The 21,416-nt window shown below is 45.5% G+C and overlaps 1 protein-coding gene across 1 annotated transcript in view; it reads left to right on the top strand.

Moving 5' to 3' along the window:
- Positions 1-21,416, top strand: part of LOC122553050 (sodium/potassium/calcium exchanger 3) — a 392,739-nt gene that overhangs the window by 24,608 nt on the left and 346,715 nt on the right. Inside the window, exon 2 of the mRNA XM_087991604.1 lies at positions 8,795-8,926. Coding sequence (XP_087847730.1) covers positions 8,795-8,926 — 132 coding nt within the window. The remainder of the gene's footprint in view (positions 1-8,794; positions 8,927-21,416) is intronic.

Below are 21,416 nucleotides of genomic sequence, written 5' to 3' on the forward strand. Positions count from 1 at the left end.
GCTGCCCTCTGCCTCAGCACAAGCTCCTGTTCCTATTCAGCCCCTTTTGCCCACTGCCTCAAAAGGGTAAGCCCCTCAATTTAACATGGCTGAACAAATCCTTAATAAAGGCAAATCTTTAATAGCGGAGCTAATCTCAAGCTCCACCCCCAATTACGGCAATTCTGTGAATGTAATTCTGACAACATTCCGAAAGAATTTAGAGATCTATAAAACTTTTACACATTTGGCACATTTATCATGGCTTTTCCCATAGTGTGCAACACTCACTTTAACGTGACTAGTGTTTAGTAGCAGGGTTTAGTAATGGAGACTGATACAACAGTGCAGAACAAATGTCTTTGAGAGTGTGAGCCAAGGTATCAGGTTAGGCTAAAATGTATTTGAGAAATTTTCCCAAGGGATTACAATCTTTGGAATATGGTGGACTAGAAATTGTGAATTCTACAAGTGGCAGGGAATGGCTTACAGTTGGATTGGTGAATAAACAGTTCCATTTGGCTAAAGGGATAAAAGCATAAGGGGGTGAAAGTGGGAACAGGGGACTGAGTTAGATGATTATCCATGATCATATTGAATAGTGGAACAGGCTAAAAGCATCGTATGGCCTGCCCTTCCTATTTTCTATGTTTCTATGTATTATCATATATTTTAAATACCATCTATATGATATGCACATATTTGTGTGCATGTATATACAGGAAAAAGTAATTGCCAGTCCTGATGTTGGAGTAGATATAAACCTTTTGTCCTGACCTAACAGTTAATGTTAATGTCCCCCCAAGTTAGAGGCTATAATACTGAAGACCTACCACACTATATTTATGATCATGAATGATTTACTGGAATAAAAGTTGGGCGCTCAAACAGTGAGTAAAAGCTGGAATGAGTCACCCAATATGTTTTTATTACAAAGAAAGAATGAGGTCTTATTTAAATATTTCACATACTCAGGCAGTTGTAAAGCCCTTCACAACCAGAGGTAAATGCTGGCTGTGAAACAGAGGCATTTCTTCCAGTAGGATCTTTGCTCAGCCTCCGCTTACTGTCTCCTCGGAAACGTGGCACCATCGACAATGTGATTCTCCACTCGGCTGTCGACTGGATTCTGTGGAAGTTAGGCTTCCACCCAGCAGGAAAGAGAAGCTGTGCTGTGCTGATCTAACAAGGTCAGACGTCACACGACACCAGGGTGGAGTCCAACGGGTTTATTTGAAATCACAAGCTTTTGGAGCGCTGCTCCTTCATGACTCCACCTGATGCAGGGGTAGGGTTAGGAAACCCACAGACAAAGAGATGACTGAATTCTTACAAGTCATTCTTCTGGATTTGATCCCAAGGGGGAGAGAGGGTGGCTCAGCAGTTAGCACTGCTGCCTCACAGTACCAGGGGCCCAGGTTCAATTCCCGCCTTGGGCAACTGGCTGTGTGGAGTTTTCACATTCTCCCCGTGTCTGCATGGGTTTCCTCCCACAGTCCAGAGATGTGCAGACCAGGTCAATTGGCCATGCTAAATTGCCCATAGTGTTAGGTGTCTTAATCAGGGATAAATATATGGGACTGGGTCTGGGTGGGTTGATCTTCGGTGGGTTGGTGTGGACTCGTTGGGCCTAAGGGCCTGTTTCCATACTGAAGGGAATCTAATTCAAATCTAAGATCTTTAAAACTGTGGCCCCGTCACTCTTGTTCCATCTCTGACGCTAAAGTCCCAACCCTCATTCCAGGAGTAGTCTGAGAGATTGGTGGCAATAGGGCCAGAGGATCGGGAGATGAACAGGGTGAACTCAACAACGGGTCAAGGAGGGTACAGAGGTGAAACTAGAGAAAGATTCAGAGTTCATGGCTGGGGCATGGGATTCCTTTGAAGATCTTTGGCCCAGTGAGTTAGGAAAAGGGAAAGCAGCAGCTGAGGCATCTTAGTCTTTACATCAAAGGAATTCCCCAAGGATAATTAGTGGTATGTCTGCCCAGTGATTTAATTCCCAATGACACATACTACTAAAGAGCACAGGAACATTTATTCTCTTCAATAGTTTGTAAGCAAATATGTCTGCCCTTTTGTTTCAGTAATTTCTTCCGAAATACTCTGCTAAGCAGTGTACTGTGGAGTTTAGATATGAAATAAGCATTGCTGTTTCCAGTTGCTGTATTTGATTTATTTGAATAATGTCCTCAGCTATCTTATTTCCATGGGTTAGCTGACTTCGAGCCCATCACATGACAGCTCCACTTCAATCACAACCCTTTCTGAGGTGTTGCAAGTGTTCGGAGTGATATCCAAATCAACTAGGCGAAAGGGAGGACTGCAAATTCTGGAGATCAGAGTCAAGATTAGAGTGGTGCTGGAAAAACACAGCTAATGCCTGAAATGTCAATTGAAGGGCTAATGCCTGAAATGTCAATTCTCCTGCTCCTCGGATGCTGCCTGACCTGCTGTGCTTTTCCAGGACCACTCTAATCTTGAGTCTGAAATCTAAATCAGTTGACACCTCGCAAAATCTAGACTTAACCCCATCTGCTGATTTATCGGATTTTACGGAATTGTGAAAGATTGCTTGTGGACTTGTCAAAACTTGTTCTTATTTCACTAAACCTCTGACTGCAGTTTTCATAAAACTGCAGAGTGGAAGCTGGCCAGTTGGCCCATTGAGTCCATGCCAGCCCTCCAAAGAGCAAGCCAGCCAGACCCATTCCTCTACCCTCTGTTTTTCATGGCTAACCCATCTAGCCTATGCATCCCTGATCACTATGGGACAATTTAGCATGGCCAAACCACCCTAACCTGCACATCTTCGGACTGTGGCAGGGAACCAGAGCAGACATGGAAAGAACGTGCAAACTCCACACAGACAGTCGCCTGAGGCTAGCATCGAACCTGGGTCCCCAGTGCTATCAGATAGCAGTGCTAACCATTGAGCCACCGTGCCACCCAAATAGTACTCTTTAGTTTGACCAGCTCCTTTGATTGCATATTATCCCTCCATCAGTATTCCGATTTTTTAAATTGATTCATGGGCTAGGGACAGGAGGTGTTGATGAGCTCCTTTCTTGAACACTGCAGTTCCTGGGTGGGGTACTTTTAGTAGACGGTTCTAAGATTTTGCCTCAGTGACACTGAAGGAACAGCAAGATAGTTCCGAGTCAGGAGAGTGTATGACTTGGAGGGGAGCTTGCAAATGGTGATGATCCCACTTATCGGCTGCCCTTACCCTTCTGGGTTGCAAAGGTCACGGGTTTAGAAGGTGCTGTTGGAGGACCTTAGCTGGACTACTGCAGTGCATTGTGTAGATACAACACACTGCTGTCACTGAGAGTCAGAGTCGAGAGTGCGTTGCTGGAAAGGCACAGCAGGTCAGGAAGCATCCAAGGAGCAGGAGAATCTACGTTTCGGGCATAAGCCCTTCAAGCATAAGCCCTTACGATGAGAGGAAGGTCATTGGTGAAGCAGCTGAAGGTAGTTGGGCCTAGAACACTACCCTGAGGGACCAGGGTTGCTTTGGTGCAGTGGCAATGCCCCTACGTTGAGTCAGGAGGCCTGGGTTTGAGTTTCACCTGTTCCAATGATGTGTAATAACACTCTTTGAACAGGTTGATTTGACAATATGTATGCCGAGGTATTCCTGAGATAATTGACCTTCAACAACTACCGCCATCTTCCTTTCTGCCAGGTGTGGCTATACCCAATTTTTGTATTGAATCCAATTTTTCTCGAGCTTGATGGTACATTTGACGAATCGTTGACTTGATGCCAAGGGCAATCACCTTCACTTGTCCACTTCAGTCCACCACATCCTTTCTAGTTTGGTTCAAGGCTAGAATGAGGTCAAGAACCGAATGATCCTGGCAGAACCCAACTGGGCATCACTGAGCAAGTTCTTACTGAGCAAATGTTCCTTGATAGCACTGTTGATGACACCTTCCATCACTTTACTGATGATCAAGAGTAGAGGCAGTGATTGCTGGATTGGATTTGTCATTTTGTTTTGTGTAAAGGGCAATTTTCTACATTGTTGGGTAGATGACAGTGTTGTAACTGTACTGGAACAGCTTGGCCAGGGGACTGGTTACATTCTGTCTTCAATCTGATTGCTGGAATAATATCAGGCCCATAGCCTTCACTGGATCCAGTGCCTTCAGCCATTTCCTGATATCATGTGGAGTGAATTGTTTGAGGACTGGCATTTCTGATGCGAGGAACCTCAGAATTGGCTAAAATGGATTTTCCTTTCCACAGTTCCAGCTGATGCTTGTAAGTGCTTCATCGTTGCCTTTGGCATTGATTGTGCTGGCACTACCCATCATTGAGGGTGCGGATATTAACAGAGCTGCCTCCTCCAATTTAGTTGCGTAATTGTCCACTGCCACTCATGACCGGATGTAACAGGACTGCAGAGCTTAGATCTGATTTACTGGTTGAAGAGTCACTCAGACCAGTTTAGTTCATGCTGTATGTAGTGCAGTTTTGTAGCTTCACCAGGTTGACATCTCTATTTTAAGCACGCCTGGTGCTGTTCCTGGTGAAATAACTCCGCAAAGGCTGGTATTCTGTCACCAAGTTACCCTTTATTTACATGTGCACATGACCCAGTTAGCTCAGAGTCAGTTGCAAGAGAGAGCAGCACCTCCGACTTGCCTGTTTATGTCTGTCAGCCAAGGCTCCCTGGTTGGACCAGGTTAACAGCCGCAATCAGAGAACTCACACTCTGAGAGATTCATCGGGCTGACCTCGTTCCAATCACTGCATTTGGCATGTCCTCCAGCATTCTTCATTGACCCCTTGGCTTGATAGTAATGGTAGATTCAGGGAAACATTGGTCCACACAGTTACAGTTTGTGGTTGAGTACAATGTTGCTTCTGCTGCTACTGATATCCTACAGTGCCTTATGTCCATCCTGTGTTACAGTTTCACTCTGTATTAGGGTGGTTTTTAACGTTATATTTTTCTCCTCCCAAAGTAAATTCTTGGCCCCACGTTGAAGGATGTCACTTACCACTGAAAGCCCAGTGATCAATTGATTAATCACATTGTAAGGTTTTTGCTGTGGATTAGTTGGTAGCCCCCTAACCCTCTGAGCCAGAGATTGTGGCTTTTGGAACCTCATTCTGAAGACCTGAACACATCATTCAGGCTGATCTCCCAGTGCAGTAATGAGGGAGTGCCTCAGGGTCAGTACTGAGGGAGTGCTGCACTGTCAGAGGGTCAGTACTGAGGGAGTGCTGCACTATTAGAGGGTCAGTACTGAGGGAGTGCTGCACTGTCTGAGGGTCAGTACTGAGGGAGTGCTGCACTGTTGGAGGGTCAGTACTAGGGAGTGCCGCACTGTCGGAGGGTCAGTGCTGAGGGAGTGCCGCACTGTCGGATGGTCAGTACTGAGGGAGTGCTGCACTGTTGGAGGGTCAGTACCGAGGGAGTGCTGCACTGTCGGAGGGTCAGTACTGAGGGAGTGCTGCACTGTTGGAGGGTTAGTACTGAGGGAGTGCTGCACTATCAGAGGGTCAGTACTGAGGGAGTGCTGCACTGTCTGAGGGTCAGTGCTGAGGGAGTGCCGCACTGTCGGAGGGTCAGTACTGAGGGAGTGCCGCACTGTCGGAGGGTCAGTACTGAGGGAGTGCCGCACTGTCGGAGGGTCAGTACTGAGGCAGTGCTGCACTGTCGGAGGGTCAGTACTGAGGCAGTGCCGCACTGTCGGAGGGTCAGTACTGAGGGAGTGCCGCACTGTCGGAGGGTCAGTACTGAGGGAGTGCTGCACTGTCGGAGGGTCAGTACCGAGGGAGTGCCGCACTGTCGGAGGGTCAGTACTGAGGGAGTGCCGCACTGTCGGAGGGTCAGTACTGAGGGAGTGCCGCACTGTTGGAGGGTCAGTACTGAGGCAGTGCCGCACTGTCGGAGGGTCAGTACTGAGGGAGTGCCGCACTGTTGGAGGGGCAGTCATTTGTCTGAGATCTTAGAGTAAGGCAATTCGATTTGGAAAATGCAATACCATTTAGCACAGGGTTGCCTCCTCTGTGTCCCAGGCAACAATTATCCCTTAACTGATGTCCAACGAGCCGGTCATTATTACATTGCATTTAGTGGGAGCTTGCTGTGCCCAAATGTGCTGCTGCATTTCTTTCATTACAAAAGTGACATGCATTAGCTGCAAAGTGCTTTCAGGTTCCCTGGATAATGAAGGACACAGTGCAAATCAATGCTTTGTGTCATTTGGTCTGTTTTTCTTCCTTATGTTGCACTCTAAGGTCACCTTGTTTCACCTTCACTTACACTCAAGTTTGTGGGCATTTGTCCAAAACGTAAGGAAGGAATGATACTTTGGCTGGATTAAACACTGCTTCCTTGGAATCTGGTCCTCCCTCCAACTGTAGCAAGAAGAAGCTGAAATCTCACTGTCCTATAAGAGTCTATCAATAGTTTGATTACTGAACAATAATAGGTTGGGTCAGCTCATCTCCACCAAGGGCATTGGTAACATCCCTCCACGAACCTTTCACTATCTCACTCCCCCTTCTCTCACTTAGTGCAATGTGTAAAAAGCCTCAATAGGCTGTGGTTGCTAGCATTTGTTGTGTGTCCCTAGTTGCTGTTGAACTGAATGGCTTGCCAGGCCACTTGTACCTGAAGTTCCAGGTAAGGACAGCAGATTTCCTTTTCTGAACCAGTTGGGTTTTGCCAATCAACTGTATATTGGATTTATTGTTAAAAATCACACAACACCAGGTTATAGTCCAACAGGTTTAATTGGAAGCACACTAGCTTTCGGAGCGACGCTCCTTCATCAGGTGGTAGTGAGTTTAAAATGCAGTTGTCATGGTGGGATTTGAACCTGTGTAATTCAGAGTGTTAGCCTGGACCTCTGAATTACTAATACAGTGGCTTTACCATTATGCCATGTTTATGGTGTAGCTGACAAGCACAGTACTGGATTCTACCCAACTGCAACATGTCACATTTATTTGCGGCACACATTGCAACTATCAGCTGAATTCTTGGTGCAGGTAGAAAGGAGGGATGCTTCTTTATAATGTGGCTCAGAAATTGGCTGACTGCAGGTTTTCAGGGGTTCCAGCTAGTTCCAGTTCCTGATGAAGGGCTTATGCCTGAAACATTTACTCTCCTGCTTGTCAGATGCTGCCTGACCTGCCGTGCTTTTCCAGCGCCACACTTTATTGGGATGGTGAACATCCCAAGGCGTCAATGCCATTGTCCCTACATCTGCAATCGAACGGGATTTGGTCAAACACAGGCAGGAATTGGGAAAACAAGTCAAGTCTAGTGGACAATCCTGCGGGTGTCAAAAGAACTGAGATAGTGTTTATGACCAGGGAGTGCTAAAATGGATGCAGTTTGATTTTGGTACAAAGTACAACATAATGGTTAGAAAAGGAGACCTACTCCAAACATGTTTTTGACTGGGAATTTATCACTAATGCCAGCCCTTGTGGTGGATTGGTGATCGTTAAGTGTAACAGAATACTGAAATAGTTTGATGGATAAATCCAAAAGGTTACTTTGTTGAAAACAGTGCAGTGCTGTGGTCACCTTAAATAGTGAGAAGAACGAAGAAGGGTGTTAGACAATTGATTGCCACCCTTACCGAGACTGGCTTTGGGTATGCGAGATTTATTAAGTGAATTTAAATTCAATTCAAATCCCAGCTGTCCAATGGGGTATGAACCTGACTGAAGCTTGGAGCAAAACATCATGAAGGAGATTCCAAGTGATTGATGACTAGATGCCTTTTTGACCCCTGCTGAATTTGCAGTACTCGTGAAGAAATATGGTTTCAGGATCTGAGCTAAGCAGAAACTGGGGCATGAATTCACATTAGAGCTTTATTTCTGGCCAAACACATATCAACTCATAAAAGATAAGTCTTGGCCTGATGTTTGGAGACACAGTGGAGCAAGGAAATGAACCTCTGAATAGGGCCAAGGGTGGAAATAGCTCTGAAAACATTCAACATTGAGAAACTGTTAGTATTTGTGGGAAAGCCCAAGACTAGTGCCCATTAGTGTGACAACGTTTCGACTAAGACGTTTAGGAGGATGCTTTCTAACTTCGACTGCTTGGAATGTAGTATTCGCTGTCCTGAGAAGTGGGTGAGCTGAGGGGGATAAATGCGAGGTGAGGCAGTTAAACCTGAGAGGATATCTTAACATGTGGAGCGTGAACATGAACCTAATGGTGTCACACAGCATAGACCTGTTGGGCTGAATCAACTAGGAGAAAGTGAGGACTGCAGATGCTGGAGATTAGAGCTGAAAAATGTGTGGCTGGAAAAGCGCAGCTGGTCAGGCAGCGTCCAAGGAGCAGGAGAATTGACGTTTCAGGCATAAGCCCTTCTTCAGGAATGACATTCCTGAAGAAGGGCTTATGCCCGAAACGTCGATTCTCCTGCTCCTTGGATGTTGCCTGACCTGCTGCGCTTTTCCAGCAACACATTTTTCAGCTCTGTTGGACTGAATGGCCTGCTGGATTAACTGTCATGAAAAAAGTAGATGCAGCGGTTGGGGGTTTAGAGGAGGACCCATTTGTTCTGCAGATGATGAGGTATATGCTCTTCAATCATTCTAATGTCTGTAAGGAATCCAGCGAGTGGAATTTGCCTCCTTTCTTCCAGTCTTTTGCATTTTTTCTGTAAAATACCAAGCAAGTGTTGAGCAGTCTATTGCCCGACCTCTTTGACAGACATGTGAGAAACTGCACTTAATTTGACTAAAGTCTTGATGTAATTTTTCAGAAATCGGGCATTTATTTTTGTTTTCCATTTTAACCCACTGACTTTGCTATTCCCAGGGTATTTCGTGGTGAGTTATGCTTCAGAGGTGGATGACAAGAGGATAGGCCGAAGACTGATGGAACACGATGATGGCAATGCCACAAATGCCAAGACAACTTCGCACCAGTATAAGAACTGCACTGAGCCTGGTAAGAGAAGCAGTATCTCACCGGGTTCCTGAGACAGTCTCACAATGTTACGCAGTCATATGTTGTCTTTGTACAGGAGTGAGACATTGCTTGTAACGTATTCTTGTTCTAAAAATACTCTTGGGTAACGGGCTGACCCAATTAGAAACCTGGCAGTGGTTGAGAGAGAGAGAAAATGGAAATTCTGAGGTGTTATAGAGCACTCAGTAATGCTGGCTACAGCGTACCATTGATAGAGATGGAGTGGTTTGCCCGCATTATTTAACTGGGGAAGGTAAATGGGAGAAGCAAATACTTTTCTTTTTTAAAAAGAAAACTGTACGTAGGTGATTCTGAGAGACTATCTACAACCGATCACATTGCTGTACGTACTGCAGAAGATATTCCGTTTTACTTTAAAGGGGGTGGTGTGGTCATTTGGTGTACAGAACCCACTATAAAATGTGCCTGTGCTTGATCACTGCTTAAGTCACCTTTGTTGTTGTACAGGGAAATGTTTTGTTGGGATAAACTGAAAGCACAAACTTGCACTGCAGCCGATATAATGTCGACTTGCCATTGTAACAATAATCTGCTCCAGCACAGCATAAGTGGTGCCCAAAGCTGAAGGGCCCCATTCTAATGTCTGTAAGGAATCCAGCGAGTGGAATTTGCCTCATTTCTTCCAGTCCTTTGCACTTTTTTCTGTAAAATACCAAGTTAGCATCTTTTAGAATACACGAACCATGAATGTCTCAAACAGTGTTTATTTTCATCTTTGCTGCTTATCCTTGGAGCTAACTGTACCCAATATGATTGTGCAGTCCTTATGAAGATCCTATGCCTACTGTTCCATTGAAGGCAATGCTTCTTTCTTTTAAATGATGCTGGGATGGTTTCCATTGCATCAGCCAATCTTGCAAAATGCGCCATTAGGTCAGACCTTTCCCTGCACCCTCCAGGTAGAATTGTTTTGGCATTGTAATGGAGGGAGAACACAAGGTGATAAATAGTGGGGGTGGTAAGTGTAGACCACTATCGCCCCACAGGAATGTTGTGGAGGCACATCAATCACCCTGTGCTTCCCACAGCTCAATGTGGCAAGTTGTAATTAAGAAACCAACCTAATGGTAGGGCGCCTCTACTGATCCCTTTAAGAGCCACTGGTTACGTTATAACAGGAATAGGAAACGCTGCAGGTTATTCAACACTGACAACCATTCTGAGCCTACAAAACAGCACATCCAATGGACCTAATGTGTCTCTAAGACTGCCAACAGATATGCTTAAATATTGTCCAAGTCAAAATAGCTTTACAATGTTTTTTCAGACACAGACAGAGCACAGAACATAACTGCAAATTTTGCATGTGAACAACAGGCAGAATTTGCCTTTTGATTTTGTGTTTTTCATTTTACGCTGTTCAATGCAAAAGCTTGGGCAATTTTGTCCTCAATTGATCACACTTTGAAGTTGCTTTAAGAGGAACGATTCTGTAACTGGTACTGAGAGCTCAGTCCCACTGAGGGTATGTTTTCAATGAACCAGTTGTAGAAAAAAACAAGCAAAATTGTTTATTGTAAATAGGCGAAGTTCCTCAGGACCTTCTCAACTGTGGTTACTGCAGCACTTCAAGGCGCTTTTGCTATTTTTATGCTCTTTGATCTTGTCTTTCCTTTTTTTTTTAAACATGTCTCTTGTATCTGAAGCCTCTCTGTAATACTCAGGATGTGCTGGGCACAATCTTGATCTGGGGAAATGAGTTTTGTTGCAAAACAAAAGCATCAGGCGCACACAGACTCAGGCAAAGATACATTCACACTGATGGTAAGAAATGAGAAACACAATGGTTCACATATTGGAGCAATTACAAAGGCTTTTTCTGAGGAAGTTCAACTATTTTATATTTGTAAGTATTTCTGGTGATGATATTGCTTCTCAAGCAACGAGATGTTTTGAGTGACTAAATAGTGAGAAATGTTTTTTCCCTAACAGGAGAGTCAGTATTAAGATGACTGGAGGGAAAATCTGCAACATTTACTAGAAAGACCCTAGGAATGAGGAACTGCAGAATGGGGCTGGTCTCCTCAGAGAAAGTTGAGGGGTAGAAGGTGTTCAGAATAATGGGGTGCTCGAATGAGGAAGAAATGTTGGCGGACAGAGCACACAGGTTTAAGAGATGGGGCGAAAGTGCTATGCTGTGATTTGAAAAGGGTAATGGAAAAGGGTTCAGAAAAGATTTACAAGGATGTTGCCAGCTTTGAGCTATAGGGATAGGCTAAACAGGCTGAGGCTGTTTTCCTTGGAGCATCGGAGGTTTATAAAATCATGTGGGGCATGCATAGGGTAAATAGACAAAGTCTGTTCCCTGGGATGGGGGAAATCCAGAACTAGAGGGCATAGGTTTAGGATGGGTGGGAAAAGATGTAAAAGGGACCTAAAGGGCAATTTTGTCACACAATGGGTGGTGCGTGTATGGAATGAGCTGCCAGAGGAAGTGGTGGAGGCTGGTACAATTACAGCATTTAAAAGGCATCTGGATGGTTATATGAATAGGAAGGGTTTAGAGGGATATGGGCTGGGTGCTGGCATTTGGGACTAGATTACTTTAGGATATCTGGTCAGCTTGGACAGGTTGGAGCGAAGGCTCTGTTTCTGTGCTGTACAGCTCAATGACTCTATGGCTTTGGGAATAGAGTGGGTGCATGGGGTTTAACTGGATAGCAGTGTCAAAAGGGCAGCACAGACACAGTGTGGCCTCCTTCTGTGCTGTAAGAACCCAAGAGTGGACTCATACTCTACAAGACCAGTTCCGTTCACTCAGATTCCATTTCAGAGACCAACTAACAAAAACCGAACATGGTCGGGGTGGCCTGCTAAGATGCATCTTGCAAAAATTCAAAAAATGGGTTTTTACTATGTATTAAATCTACCGTGGAATTGTTTTCACATTTAATTAAAGCTGTCAATTCCAACTATCACAAGCAAGTTTTTACTTATGATGTGTTGAGGTAATTGTACAGTTGGGATATTGCAGCTCAGTAGCACAGTGGTTATGTCACTGAACTGCAAGCCATAGGCTGTCTGGGAGCTATGGATTTAAATCCCATCATGGAAATTAAAATTTAGTAAGTTAGATAAGTCTGTCATGACATAAGCCCAGTATCAGTTAGCTGTGACCATGAAACGACTGGGTTGTCATAGAAACACAACTGGCTCAATAATGTCATTTAGGGAAGGAAATTCGCTTACCAGATCTGACCTTTTAGTGACTTAATTTCCATGACAATGTGACTGATCCTCAAGTGAGGAACTGTAAAAGTGACCGATAATCAAACCAATAAGGACCTTAGATTTTAGATTTTATTAGCATGTGTACTCAAGTATAGGAATACAGTGAAAAGTATATAATATCAGCACACATGGTGCCACCTCAGGTACTAAGATGCAAAGAAAGCTTAGGCATGCAGAGTAAGAGAACTGAGAGTTTGAAAGGTTAAGCATTACTTCATAGAACCCAGCGAGTTTTTCTATAACATGATGGTTGCATTCTATTGCAACCTCGTGTTATAAAAAATCGCACTTTAGAAACAGCGCTTAAAGTGTTAACGATGTAATCGCATTACAGCCAACATATGTTTGAAAAGCTTTAGAAACAGCGTTCCTAACTTGTCAATTCCATTACAGCGAATTCACGTTAACGAAACACGTGTTATAGCAGAACGACCTGCAGTAGAAAAATAAAGAAATAGGTAATCGTTTGGCTTAAAGTGTTTTGTAGTTTAAGCTAGGAAAATTAGTCCTCCACGTCTCTTGTCCTCGATGTTGCTGCTGATACTGTCACTGCTGCCTCTCTGACCTCCCCTGATACCTCGCGAATGGGCCCAGGCAGGATCCATTCACATGTCGCGCTGAGACACCACCTTGAGCTGCCGAGAGACCAGCCCGGGACCTGGCACGAGCTGCTGAAGCACTCACTCAGTGCTGAATTGGTGAGATGGCAACAAGGAGATGAGCCCTCTCTCTTTCTCTCTCTCTTTTTCTCTCTCTCTCTCTGAGGGCAGCTCACCCAGTCATTTCCCCTCTCGCCACCTCTCCTTGAGGGGAATACTTAAGAGAAAGTAAGAGGTTATAGCAGTTTGGATACTGCGTCCCAAAAGAATACAATGAACAAGTTATGAAGACTGTCTCAGTAATTGAGAAGCAACTCATTGGTGAGTCTTCGGTCCATTTGACTGTGCACAGAGAGAGAGGAGAGATGACAGGAGGGGGATTTCTGAAGGTGGGTGCTTGCTTTTGACCGGTACAGACCCAGCGGGACCAAGGGCCTTTGTCCGTGCTGGAGACCTCTATGATTTAACTTGGACCGTTTTATAATATCACCATGTTGAGCAGGAGCAACATGCCACCAATTACGGTGACTGTATTTAATAATATCGCAGGTGCAGGTTCATTGCTCCTTGAAAGTGGAGTCACAGGGAGATAGGTTAGTGAAGAAGGTGTTTGGTATGTTCTCCTTTATTGGTCAGAGCGTTGAGTACAGGAGTTGGGCGGCACGGTGGCACAGTGGTTAGCACTGCTGCCTCACAGCGCCAGAGACCCGGGTTCAATTCCCGACTCAGGCGACTGACTGTGTGGAGTTTGCACATTCTCCCCGTGTCTGCGTGGGTTTGCTCCGGTTTCCTCCCACAGTCCAAAGATGTGCGGGTCAGGTGAATTGGCCATGCTAAATTGCCTGTAGTGTTAGGTTAAAGGGGTAAATGTAGGGGTATGGGTGGGTTGCGCTTCGGTGGGTCGGTGTGGACTTGTTGGGCCGAAGGGCCTGTTTCCACACTGTAAGTAATCTAATCTAATCTAATCATTTTGCGGCTGTATAGGACATTGGATCATTGTATGCAATTCTGGTCTCCTTCCTATTGGAAGGATATTGTGAAACTTGAAAGGGTTCAGAATAGATTTACACGGATGTTGCCAGGGTTGGAGGATTTGAGCTATAGGGAGAGGCTGAATAGGCTGGGGCTGTTTTCCCTGGAGCATCGGAGGCTGAGGGGTGACCTCATAGAGGTTTATAAAATCATGAGGGGCTTGGATAGGATAATAGACAAAGTCTTTTCCCTGGGGTGGGGGAGTCCCGAACTAGTGGGCATAGGTTTAGGGTGAGAGGGGAAAGACATAAAAGGGACCTAAGGGGCAACTTTTTCACACAGAGGGTGGTAAGTGTGTGGAATGAGGAAGTGATGTAGACCGGTACAATTACAGCATTTAAAAGGCATCTGAATGGGTATATGAATAGGAAGGGTTTGGAGGGATATGGGCCAAAAGCTGGCAAGTGGGACTACATTAGGTTTGGATGTCTGGTCAGCATGGACAAGTTCTAATGAAGGGTCAGTTTCTGTGCGGTATATCTCTATGACTCTATCTGCAGCGCACGGGAGCTGGGCAAGTGTCCGTAAAGGTCATGTGAAATGAAAGCTGCGGTGCACAAAATCCACAGCTGTTTATGTTTCGTTTAAGTTATCTTTGGCCGTGACCCTGCCAACAGAGAGTCTCAACGTGAGCGTCCTTTTCAGTTTGCAAGGTCGGAAAGTGGCCCACTCCCATTCGAAAGTGATCCTGTGATTTTATTATTTTTTTTTGGTCGACAGCTCACAATCAGCGTTCCACGTGCACAACGTCCAAAAGTGATTTAGCTTTCTCACTTCTTACTTTGCAACTGGGAGAGGAAGTCTGACCTCAAAACAGAAGAGCTGCTCTGAAAACTGGTACTGCAAGTTCCTTCCCATCACGTCTTGTTTGTTAGTGGTTACTGGTTTAGATACTGTTGTAGTTTCGGATAACAATGTACTTCCTCCACCTTCCCCTTTAGTAAAACAAAACCACACAACACCAGATTATAGTCCAACATGTTTATTTGAAAGTTGGTGCTTCCAAATCCCTGATGAAGAGCTTATGCTCGAAACGTCGACTCTCCTGCTCCCTGGATGCTGCCTGACCAGCTGTGCTTTTCCAGCACTACACTCTTCAACGATCCCTGGTGTTGAGTGAGCACGACACTCTTCAACGGTAACCTGGTGTTGTGTGATTTTTCTTTACTTAGTCCACACCAGTCCAACACCGGCTGCTCCACATCATGGCTTCCCTTTCGAGCTGTGTTGTACTGGGAGCAATGACAAATGCTCCCATGGAGCGAATCGAAGAGAGGCAATCTGGGATAAAACCAAAGCGTTCCGAGTTAAGCCTCACCATGAACGGCAAATACTGGTTGGCTTTGAAGCTGACTTTTTAAGAAAGCAAACGGTGAAATGGCAATTGAGAGTGACGGAACCTTGCAGCACTGTCTACATAAGTGTGCTGCAAAACATGAAGCGTCTGCCTGGGAGTTGGCATGAAATATAGAAAGATGGAAAATAGGAGCTGGGGTAGGCCATTTGGCCCCTCTAGCCTGCCCCACCATTCAGTATGATCATGGCTGATCATCCAACTCACGACCCTGTTCCCACTTTCTCCCCATACTCATTGGCCCCTGACGCCCGAAGAACTATATCTAATGCCTTCTTGAAAGGATTCAATGCTTTGGCATCAAAGAAAGGGCAGTCGAGTACCCTTCTTGTGGGAATGTCTGCATTTCTGTAACACTGCTGCCAGTTCATGTCTAAAACCTGAAGCATTCGTTTACATGCGTTGACAATGACTGCAACATCAAAAGGAAATGTTCTGGAATATGCTGAGGTTCTGAAATTGCAAATCTTTTCCTTTCCTTCATTTTGTTCCATTGTGACTCTCCTAATGCCTGTGGTATCTCTCCTGAGAAACGGGACTTCCACATTTTTGGAAGCATTTGGCAGTTTCAGGTCAGGTGTAAGAAATACCACCTCATTTATCACAGAGAGAGGTCATTTGGACTGCTGGAATGAGCTGCCAGAGGAAGTGGTGCAAATAGAACAGCTAAAAGGCATCTCTGGTTGGGTGTATGAATAGGAAGGATTCAGGAGGGTATGGGCCAGGTGCTGGCAAATGGGACTAGGTTCAGTTAGAATATCTGGTCAGCATGGACGAGTTGGACCGAAGGGTTCGTTTCTGTGCTGTACATCTCTATGACTGTGTGTGCTGTCTCACAATCCTTCTGTTTCTCTGTAGCCTGACAGGCCGTTCCAAGGTTTCAATCTGCCTCTGTCAATCTTTCAGATAGCACACTCCACAGACTCTGAGACATAGGAGCAGATATGGGCCGTTCAGCCCATTGAGTCTGCTCCGCCCCACCATTGATCGACATCGTGGCTGATCTGATAAACCTCAGCTCTTTCCTGTTCCTCACAAACGGAAGGACATTTCTCCTTTATTTAGACCTTGCGAGGTTTGCAGAATGAATTTGTCTCTGTTTTGACACAGCAGCATCCCACAGGGATGGAAAATGAAAAGCACGTCCTCAAGCATCATGCGGTTCGTTTTCAATTTCGGGTTTCCGTCATTCTGTGTCCTCCAGGTGAGTTACAGGTTGAGAAGGAAAGTCTTGCACACCTTGCCGTCGCTGGGCACCTCCAAGTGGAAGCACTGCTATAACTTTGGAAATGCATCGGCCAGTTCGCACACTAAACACTCCCCGAAACAGCGCACGAATTTAAGATGTCGACTGAGGGCTAAATGTTGGTCAAGACGCCATGGATAGCTCTCCAGTTCTTCTGCGGAATAATTGCCATGACATCTTTCACTGGGCACCTTTTGAAGGTAGCTGGGGCCTGGCGCAAGCATCTCTTGTGAAGGACTGCGCCCCTGACAGGGAAGGGCACCTTCAATACTGAGAGGGGGAGTGTCCACGTCGATTGACGTGTGGATCAGGATTTGAACTGACAAACCTCTTGCTGAGACAGCAGTGCTATCAGCTGAGCTACGACCACCATTTCCAAGGATAGAGAGAGCGCCGTTGGTTTGTCAGAAGCCTCAGCTAGGTTGAATACAGCACAGAAGCTCTGCTTGGGCACCTGCACTTGGTTCTGTATAAACTGCCAAAGCAACCTACACTTGTTCAACTTAGAATCATAGAATCCCTACAGACAGAGGGGTGACCAAAAGAAATAGTAGGTTATAGTGATTCTCTGAAGAGTATCCCACCCATAAAGCTGTGTTTCCCATGGTTAATCCACCTAACCTAACACACCCCTAAACACTATGCATGGCAACTTAGCATGGCCGATCCACCTAACCTGCACATCTTTGGATTGTGGGAGGAAACCAGAGCACCCAGAGGAAACCCACGCAGACACGGGGAGAATGTGCAAACTCCACACAGACAATCGCCCGAGGCTGGAATCGAACCCGAGTGCCTGGCGCTGTGAGGCAGCAGTGCCAACCACTGAGCCACCATGCCGCCCCTTATTACTATTCCTTATTCTCTTTCCCTCATCTTCTTGAAAGTCTTATGTCCAAATAGAAGTTTTCAATATTGGAGTTGGGATGCCATGTTGAGATTATACAGAATCTTGGTGAGGCTTCTTGTGGATTACTGTGTGCAGTTCTGGTAGCCCTATCACAGGACAGATATTATTACCATGGAGAGAGTTCAGAAAAGATTTACCAAGGTGTTGCCAAGAATGGAGGGTTTGAGTTATGGGATGAGATTAGGACTTTTTCACTGGAGTCTAGGAGGCTGAGGGATGATCTTATAGAGGTTTATAAAATCATAAGGGGCATAGATAGGATGAATGATAGGTCTCTTTTCCCTAGGATGGTGGAATTTCAAGACTAGGGGGCATATTTTTAAGGTAAGAGGAGAAAGATAAGGAAAAGGCTTGAGGGGGCAACGTTTTTGCTCAGAATGTGGTTCGTATGTGGAATGAACTTCCAGAGGAAGTGGTGGATGCAGGTACAAAAGACATTTGGACAAATTCATGAATAAATGTTTGGAGGGATAAGAGCCAGCACAGAGAGGTGGGACTAGTTAATGCTTAATCTGGACTAGTTGGACCGAAGTCCAAGCGTATGACTGTATGTCTCTAATACATTAAATGGGCTGAACGGCCTACATCATAGAGTCTAAATTCCTTGGAGCCCAATACCTCTTTGGGCTTGACATTATTTCTTTCTCTCTCTCTCTCCAAATCTGCAATGTTTCACCAGCACTTTTAATTGTCTGTGAATTAAAATGCACACTTCTTAATCTCATTTTCTTCATTTTCCATTTTTCCCGTTTCCCCTTTCTTTTCTTAACCTTTTTGCATACCATAGATTCCCTCCAGGGCAGAGGGAGGCCATTTGTCCCATCGAGTCTGCACTGACTTTACAAATCTTTACCTAGTGATGACCAATCCCACTCATTTCATTGTGGCGTATTTATTGTGGGTGAAAATAAATAATTTTCTGAACTCAACGGTTTCACACTGAACTCAGCAATAGCTTCCATTTTTGTTGTTTTATTGGACAGGGGAACTCCGCTGTTCCTCTGTGAGTTAGTGTTCTGAGCATCTCAAAATCTGCCTTGGTTTAATGTCTCATCTGGAAGGCAGCATTGCTGACAGTGCAGCACTCCCTCAGTATTGCCCAGGAGCGTTGGCCTGGAAATGTAGGGTCTGATTTCTGTAAGGCCGTACAGTCTATTGCTGTGTTGTTATAGTTTACAATATTTTTATCTTAAGTTGTGGTAAAATCTGCCCTGATCCAGTACTCAAGGCTTCCCAGAGCTGGTGACATGCAGGTGAAAGCTGTCCTCTGTTTTTCTCTAAAACGTGCGATTGAAATTGAGTGACATTTGCAACTGGCTCATTCTAAGCTCACCTGGTATTTGCGAGTGCACAGGCATAAAACCAGAACTGATTTCCCTTCCCCTTTTACCCCAGAAATGAAGATGTAAATCTGACACCACGCCCAGACTGATTGACCCTCATCCAAACAGTGCTGGAGAAACTCAGCACGTCTGGCAGCGCCTGGAGTGAGAAACAGGGTAAAGAGACTGCTGGAAGCCATAGCATAGAGGGATTTGAGGGTCGGAGCGCATGAATCACAAGAAGTTAGCATCCAAGTTGAGTAGGAAAGGCAAATCCAGTGATGGCGTTTATTACAAAGTAAATGGAATATAAGAATAGAACAGTCTTGCAAAACATATACAAAGCACGGGTTGGACCACACCTGGAATATGGTGGACAGTTTGGGTCCCTTTATCCAAGGGAAAATGTATCAGCATTAGAAGCCATCCACAGAAGGTCATAGGCTAAAGGGTCTCCTGTACTGTATGATTTGAAGGTCCGCTAGGTTGATCCCAGGTATGGAGGGGAGGTTGAGTAGATTAGGCCTGTGTTGATTGGGGTTCAGAAGAATGAAAGATGACCTCATTGAACCAAACAAGATTCTTAGCAGACTTGACAAGGGTAGATACTGGAAAGTTATCTCCCCTCGAGCCAGAGTCAAAGTCCACAGAGCATAATCTCAGAATAGGGAGTCACACATTCAAGGCAGAGATGAGGAGAAATTTCTCCTCTGAGGTATAAAGCCATGGAATTCCTCACTGCCTGTTGGGTCATTCAGCATATTCAAAAGCTGAGATTTTTAATCAGGAAGAGAATCCAGGCTTGAGGGGTAAAGGCAGGAAAGTGGGATGGGGGATGATCAGATCAGCCATTAAATGGGCTGAATGGCCTACATTGTCTGACGTTTCAATATGGCTTCCTTGAAACCCCTGTCTTACAATCAGAGAGATGTACAGCACAGAAACAGACTCTTTGGTCCAACTCGTCCATACCAACCAGATATCCCAACCCAATCTAGTTCCATTTGCCAGCACCTGGCCCATAGCCCACTAAACCCTTCCTATTCATATACCTATCCAGATGCTTTTAAAATGCTATAATTGTACCAGCCTCCACCACTTCCTCTCTTTGGACTTAATACTATTTTCTCTCTCTCTCTCGCTCTGTCTCACTGTCTCACTCTCTTACTCTCACTCTCACTCTCATTCTTTCACTCTCTCTCTCTCACTGTCTCTCTCACTCCCTCACTCTCTACTGTTTCTCTCTCTCTCTCTCACTCTCTCTCACTATCTCACTCTCACTCTCTCTACTCACACTCTCTCTCTCACTGTCTCTCTGTCTCTCTCTCACTTTGTCACTCTCTCACTCTCTTACTCTCACTCTCACTCTCATTCTTTCATACTCTCTCTCACTGTCTCTCTCACTGCCTCACTGCCTCACTCTCTACTGTCTCTCTCACTCTCACTCTCTCACACTCTCACTATCTCACTTTCACTCTCTCTCCCTCTCTCACTCTCTCTCCCTCTCTCACTCTCTCTCTCACTGTCTCTCTCTCTCTCTCACTCTGTCACTCTCCCACACTTTTACTCTCACTCTCACACTCTCATTCACTCTCTCACTCTCTCTCACTCTCTCTCTTTCTCTCACTCTCTCTCTCACTGTCTCTCTCTCTCTCACACTGTCACTTTCTCACTCTCTTACTCACTCTCACTCTCTCATTCACTCTCACTCTGTCTCTCTCTCTCCTTATCTGCAGTGTTTCTCCAGCACTTTCTGTTTGTATTTCAGATCTCGAGCATCAATGGTGCTTTGCTTTCATGGCCCCACCCCCTCAGTCAGTGATTGTGTACCTGCTCTGGTGTATTTGCTGAAGGAACCATCCACCTACAGCAAGTGACTGTTCCTTTCTCAACAAATGGAGTACTTGCAGCTTCTGAAAGTTGGATCTTGTCCAGCAGGCTGCCACCTGCCAAGATTACTCTTAATCACTTAGCAAGCTAGCAAGAAACTGTTTTATTTATAACAGCCACTGACAATGGTTTTGGGGGAAATTAAAGCAAAGTAGTGCACTGACGAGTGGAGAGTTGCTGGGGCTTGTTACCTCCTCTGAAACACACACAAATCCCTCCCCCAGGCCGTCCGCCCTCATGGTTGCCCCCTTCAGACCTGCCCAGACTATTCCTCTCATACCTATGCCTGCCCACCTCATCAGACCTGGATTACTCCCTCACCCCCTCTTGAACCTTCTTGGATAATCCATCCCTTATTTCCAAGCACCCCAAACCCTCCCCTTCAGGATGTTCACGCCTATTCAGGCCACTCCTTATCCACTCAATGTTCTTTCGGGCCTACTTGGACCTGACCCCCCCCCCCAGGCTCTGGTTTTGGTATGCCACTGCTCCTAAACTGTCCCCCCACTCCCCGAAGTGGATCAAACCAGCTCTTCAGGTTGATCCTGAGTAGCACTACCACCCCTGTGTTGGGTTCCTAGCCCCACCCTCCACAAAGGACAGGCCTGACCACCCTCATTCATTGCCTGGAGAAATACAGGCCCAATGGCATTGTGGGAAGGAACATGCTGAGGCAATTTCTGAAAATCCGGATTAGCTGTTCACTCTGGTTTTGAGGTACACCGTTGTGTCAGCAGTTTCAGGCAATCTGAGGCCTGTTCTTTCCAGGCTGCATGGTTCTATTGCTTTTCCTTTGCCTATATAATTTGACCCGGCACCTGTGGTGAATTTCAGACACTTTGCAAAGCAGATCGCTGTGTTTCC

This window comes from Chiloscyllium plagiosum, unplaced genomic scaffold (genome assembly GCF_037043375.1).
Source record: "Chiloscyllium plagiosum isolate Xiang-an unplaced genomic scaffold, Cpla_swu_hap1 HiC_scaffold_10, whole genome shotgun sequence".
Taxonomy (NCBI): domain Eukaryota; kingdom Metazoa; phylum Chordata; class Chondrichthyes; order Orectolobiformes; family Hemiscylliidae; genus Chiloscyllium; species Chiloscyllium plagiosum.